The 6373-nt window shown below is 37.6% G+C and overlaps 1 protein-coding gene across 1 annotated transcript in view; it reads right to left on the bottom strand.

Moving 5' to 3' along the window:
• Nucleotides 1-312: 312 nt before the first annotated feature.
• hace1 (HECT domain and ankyrin repeat containing E3 ubiquitin protein ligase 1) overlaps nt 313-6373 on the bottom strand; it is a 38585-nt gene continuing 32524 nt past the window's right edge. The window contains exons 21-24 of the mRNA XM_083989926.1: nt 4476-4574; nt 3325-3395; nt 3112-3225; nt 313-979 (exon numbers count right to left, since the gene is read on the bottom strand). Coding sequence (XP_083846052.1) covers nt 877-979; nt 3112-3225; nt 3325-3395; nt 4476-4574 — 387 coding nt within the window. The 3' untranslated portion in view covers nt 313-876. The remainder of the gene's footprint in view (nt 980-3111; nt 3226-3324; nt 3396-4475; nt 4575-6373) is intronic.

Raw genomic sequence — 6373 nt, 5'->3', positions numbered from 1 at the left:
TGGAGGGAAACACTGATTAAGTCACTAATGGTTGAAACTCACTTTTAAATTCATAGGGAAATAAAAAAAAAAGAAAAAGAAAAATCAGTAAATGAAATTAGTTTTTCTCATATGAGTCAAAAATCTGGTGTAAAGAAAAAGGTTTTGCCAGGTTAAAATGTCCAAAGCTCCTTAATTCCTTAATTAAACCTGTAAGGGGGGGAAAGTTTTACTCCAGGACCAAAAAAAAGAGTTGATGTTCCCTTTTCAAGTGATTTACAGTTTCTCCATCATGTTGGATCATCTGAGAAGTTTAAATTTAATTAAAAAAAAAAAAGCTGATGGACACAGAAAAAACTTGTTTTACTACACCATGTGATAATAATATTGATTGCATGTTTCAAACTGATTAATTCTAGTTTGTTGGAGTATTGAATTGAATAAATATTTGACATTCAGTAAATGTGCATGAACGTAATGTATTCATTGTGTTTTAAAGTAGAGATTTTTATAAATGCTGTTTGGTTTTGTTTTTAGTTTTTTCATTTTCTTTTTCTTCTTTTTTTTTCTTTAAATAAATGTATGCATGAAAATAGTCAAATTCTTTTTAAATATTTGCATAAATATCCAGATACCAGCTTCAGTTTTAAAGTAAAAAAAAAGAAAAAGAAAAGAAAAGAAAGAAAGAAAAAGCTCTGGCACAGGTTTGGAGTGGAGGAGATCCAGTTCTGCTCATTCATAACAATCTGGATTTCCTGTTTTGTTTTGTTTTGTATCAGTGCCCGATTACAAAAAGAGTGTCTGTGGTGGAGGAGGAGAAGAGGAGGAGAGGAGGAGGAGGAGGGGCAGCAGCAGCAGGAACCGAAGTGATAATGGGAGTTGTTCTTGTTGTATCTTTTACGCCATGGTGTAGCCGTAGCTCCCACAATGCAACGCTACCAGCAGCCGGTCTCTCAGGGTCTCCTGACTCGGGTACTCGGGTAGTTTCAGCATGTTGATGCTGTGGATGTTGGAGAGAGGAGAGAAGAGAGAGAAAACAAAAAGGGGGGGGGCGTGGGTGGACATGGTCAACGCTGAGTTAGGCTACACAGTTGTTATTATGATGATGGAGGAGGAGGAGGAGGAGGAGGAGGAGGAGGAGGAGGAGGAGGAGGAGGAAGAGGAGGAGGAGGGCTGGTATGAATATTACACCACATGCACATTGTGCTACTATGCAGAGATCTCCAAGTGCCATCGGTGTAAAAGTCAGAGTGAAGCTACCTGGTGTCAACGAGACTGGAAGAGACACACTGCCCTCTAGTGTTCACTTTAGATACATCACACAGTATCAGACTATTCAATCAAAAAATGCAGTTGGGACAGGAAATTTATCTGGTCCAGACATTGTTTTGTTTTGTTTTGTTTTTTTAAGCAGCAGCAGCAGGTGATAAGAACACGTTTCTCTTTAAAAATCTGGTCACCTTTGACACAGATGCATCAAAAAGTGAATGAAACCCGGGACTCTCTAATAACTTATGTGAACAATTTACCTCATCTGGAACAGGAACTCTGAATGATTAAACCTGCCCTTGAACAAATTATGTAATAAGAAGTATTAAGTGCACTTGTTGTTGTTTCTTTCCTCTTGTCTTTGCCTGTCTATTGTCTATGACTAGTTTGTCACGTTGATTTGGGGTTTGATCTGTCTCTGTCTATTGTCGGGACTGTTTGTTGTAGTTATTTGTCAAACAGAGAATATGATTGTTTTATATGTTAATTGGAAAATTACAAAAAAGTGTAAAAAAAAAAAAAAAAAAAAAAAAGTGAATGAAACCAAAGAATAAAACTTCAACTGAGCAGAAACAGAAAAATTAAACATTTTGGTCTTAGTATTCAGAGTCTGGGCCACTCTGAGGTTGCTATTGGGGCCACATGTGAATTTGAATATAGGCCTGGTTTAGACTTAAACCTACAACTGTGTGTCACTGCCGAGCTGCTGCTGCACCGAGACTTTAAAGATCCAACAAAGAGTCCAAAGAAACAAAACAGGGAACATTTTCTACTCCTCAGTCTGTGCTGCTGCTGTTTATCACAGTGATAGATAATCACGTCCAGGTTTAAACTCGGAGAGAAAAGAGGGAAATAACTGGTGTTGTTGGCTTATAAAATACAGTGTAGACCCGGGGTGTGTCAAACATACGGCCTGCGGGCCAAAAGCGGCCCACCAGAGGGTCTAATCCGGTCTGCAGGTGTGAAAAGACTTTTTTTTTCAAGAAATTTCAAGTTATTTATAACATGTTTTGTAAAAGGAAGGTTCATTTTCACTAAAACAAAAGGAAAAACCTCAGAGCTCTAGTTATGTACAGGTTATTGTGGAGTTATTTCATTGGTCCGGCCACTTGAGATCAAATTGCGCTGAACTAAAATGAGTTTGACACCCCTGACACCCACTGGTCTGGTTAATGCTCCCACATTAAAACATATTAAAGGTGTTTTAGAGGTAAATGTGCCTAAAGTGAAATTATTTGCTACAGTTATGATAAAAAATATGAGACGAATATTCAACAGTTCTTTATAGATCCAATCAGCTCCTATATTTTCACTTGAAAAAAAATGGAATGGAAATAATAACTTGAATCTAATTTCTTTTCATTTTTATACATTTTTACTTTTTTATTTAGTTGTCTGGATCGTGTTGATCGTGTTGACTGTTTTCAATTGTTTTAAATGTTTTATTTTACCATTTTATGTTTGAGCTTTACTGACTTTACCTGTAGAATTGCAGGTAAAATAAAAGTAACCTGAGCCTGAACCTGAACGTAATTTCATATAAGAGTTACAGGAGAATAGAACCAGTACAACTGATATTGTATCTCGTTTCTCTTTAGTGAAAGTGTGTGACTGAAAATTGTCAATTTGTGTATTGTAATTACACAGCAAAGACACACAAGGGAAAACGTCTCTATGGGGAACTAATGTCTGACTAGAAGCTACGACGTCGTTCATTAGAGTTCATGTTTGAGTCCCAGTGAGTGTCTGAGGAACATCTGTCAGTAACAAAGACCGGGAGTGGATCTGAGTCGACAAACACAGGAGGATGAAATAAACAAAAGGGTAGAATAAAGAAAAAAGAAGAGGAGGAGGGTTTGTTACCAGGTACTAGAGGTAGGCAGTAGGTTGGAGGTGAATGGCACGGCAGCAACTGTGAACTTCTGTAAACCGCTGCCCCCCATCAGGAAAGCAAAGCCCCCATGAGGAACTCTGGAGCTGAGGGAGAAGGAGAGTAAAATTACCAATCGACATAAGGATTTCTTTTTTTTTTTTTAAATCTCATAAATCATAGTGTGAATCCAGAAGCCGACGAACCTCCCAGTGACAAACTGAAGCAGAAGAACTCGTTCCTCCTGCGTCAGACTCTTCACCACCTCCCAGAACCACTGCAGAGGAAGGAGGAGATGAAGATGAAGGAGATGAAACACTGCTGGAGAACTAGATCTCCACAGAAAACCATATTCTTCATAATTTTTTAGAGATTTTCTTTAAGTTGTGAGACTATTTTACTATATTCAAAATATAATACGTGTTGCTCTGAACTTAAATCCAGTTCATTCACTTCCAGGTGAATCAGAAAATAAAATATCAAACTATGATAAACTTAAAACTTAAAGTAAATTCAATTAAATCCAAAAATGAAGCAATTTTATTACGTATTTTATTCCTCATGACCCAAAAAAATGTCAGTTTACTGGTTGGTCTAGTCTGAAACTTAAAATGTTTAATATCGGAGGAAATAAAGACACTTTTGTTCGTCATTAGTTGATAAATGTTGATTTTCTAAAACAAATCCAAGAATGCCACAAGGTAAAAATCCTGTTGCTTCGGTTTGGAAAACTCTACTGGCAAATATCAACATCAACATCCAAACAAAAACCAGGATGAGTCAAATGAGTCTATATATAATTCAGTGCATGTCAAGCTGAAGGAGGAGGAAGAAGAGGAAGAACGAGAAGGGAGGAGGAGGAGGAAGAAGATGAAGAACACGTAGAAGTAGTAGAAAACACAGAAGAGGTAAGAAGAAGCAGAGGAGGAAGGAGGACAAAGAAGATGATGAACACGTAGAGAAGGAAGGAGAAGGAGAAGTACAAGAAGGAGAAGCAGAAAGCGTAGAAGTAGTAGAAAACGCAGAGGAGGTAGAAGGAGTAGAAGTACAAGAAGGAGAATGAAGGAAGAAGAAGAAGTACAAGATGAAGCAGACAGCGTAGAAGTAGTAGAAAACACAGAGGAGGAAGAAGATGAAGAGCACGCAGAGAAGGAGAAGGAAGAAGAATAAGAAGACGAAGAAGTACACAACGGAGAAGGAAGAGAAAGAAGTACAAGAAGGAGAAGCAGAAAGCGTAGAAGTAGCAGAAAACACAGAGGAGGTAGAAGAAGGAGAAGAAGGAAGATGAAGTAGAAGACAAAATAGTAGAAGCATAAGAAGCAGAAAGCGTAGAAGAGGAAGAGGAGGAAGAGCCCACCTGGATAACCGGCTCCTGGGGGTCGTAGCCGCTGGTGTACTCTGTGTTCCTGCACCAATCCTGCACATCGATCTCTGGCATCCCCGACAGCAGCAGCTCCTGCACACACACACACACACACACACACAGAGAGAGAAGACAACAACAAATAAAGAGCTGCAGGTTTAAAGGAGGAGAAAACAGCTGATAACACATTCATCCATTAGCTTCAGCATCAACCGTAACACGGTGGCGGTGGTCGACTTCCTGCAGGTCGGGACTCAGGGCTGAGCTGCTGTTTGACACGACCACACACACTGATCAACGTGACCATAAATAAGTGACCATCTTTCATATAATACTCAATTTTTTTGATTTTTCTCACTTAATAACAATATTTTCTGTCATTTGAATGATGCTTTCTGTTCTTTGACTACATCATATAGCATCGTATAACTCTCAAAATCTGTATGAAGTCGACACAAACAAACATGGACCATAGTGAACACGGTGAACAGGAAAAAGTCTCTGACCCGCCAAAATAAAACTAGGAATGTACAGCTTAAAAACAGAGGATGTTTTATGTTTCGTTTCACTAATTTTTTCATGTTTCCAGACATGTGAACAAGGATTTAATCATTGTTGTTGTTGAGTGCATCAAAGCAACTGAAAATAAAGTGTACGTGGTCAAACTAAAATCTGGCTATAGCACTGAATTAGTCAAATTGTCAAGTACAGACATCCTGATTTAATTGGGTCTTGATTTAAATCATAATTATGTCACTTTTAAATGTTTTATTTAGACATATTAACTCGTACTGCTGTTTTTCCTGTCTTTCCTCACAATATATACACATATATTACTTATATATTGACATATTTTACATATATTTATATCTAAGATCCAATAAACGGCCGAAACAGCTGGACGCAGCAGTTTGTATCCAACATTAGTCAAACAGGGGAACACTCTGCTTTTGTTAGTTTCTAGTATTAGTATGTGGGGCAGCAGGATGATGTATGTAGGATGAAGTTATAATAAACCACAGCGTGTGTGTGTGTGTGTGTTCATGTTAATTAAAGAGTGTGCAACTCGACTGCTCACTGATGTATTTCTATTGCGTTTTTTTGGACAACGGAGCCCAGAGGAATGAGATGTATGAGGCTTTAGACTACAGTATTTTATCTTCTACAGTGAAGAGAGAGTCAAAGTTTCTCCTGCAGTCTCCATCTTACAGGTGAAATATGCAGAAATATGTCTATCTATCTGTTATTTTTACTTTTTTGTAATAAAAAAGCTAAATAAAAATGTTGTGCATGATTAAAATGTTTTGAGGATGGAAACCTTGATGCAGCATTTGTTCAGTGTGATCACATCCAATGAATTAAATTACAAGATTCAATTTCTTACCAATTTCAAAGTGACCAAACAGCCACATCTTTTTTCTTTTTTTTTCATATCACCAGAGGAACCGTTTTCAAGTTCACGTCTTTCTCAGCAAACAAGATAAATTTAATCAAATCTATTTCTTCTCCCTCTGAACATGATGTCACTATGATGATAAAATTAGAGCATGTTGGACGTTTCAGTTGGAGAGTTTGTATGAACAATATTCTCATATTCATGATACTGTAGATAAATAAACTGTATTTATTCATGTTGTTGAAGATTTGACAGAGCACGAATGTCCAGTTGATTTATTAGATTTTGGTCGTCAAAGGTTAAAAATCAAAGGTCATGGTGACCTCACAAATCACAGTTTTGTGGTATTTCTTGTGGTGTCTCTCTCTAAGGAGTACCGAAGCCACTCTGACAGTCATTACAGTCTAAAGTCTTCTTCAAAACGTTTTCACTGATGGATTTCAGAAGGTTTTCCCATCAGTTTTTTCCCATTTCCTCTCAACCTCCCTCAGATTGA

The sequence above is a fragment of the Trachurus trachurus genome (assembly GCF_905171665.1).
Source record: "Trachurus trachurus genome assembly, chromosome: 16".
NCBI classification, from domain to species: Eukaryota; Metazoa; Chordata; class Actinopteri; order Carangiformes; family Carangidae; genus Trachurus; species Trachurus trachurus.
The sequence above is the reverse complement of the archived record's forward strand: the minus strand, read 5'-3'. Positions and strand labels throughout refer to the sequence as shown.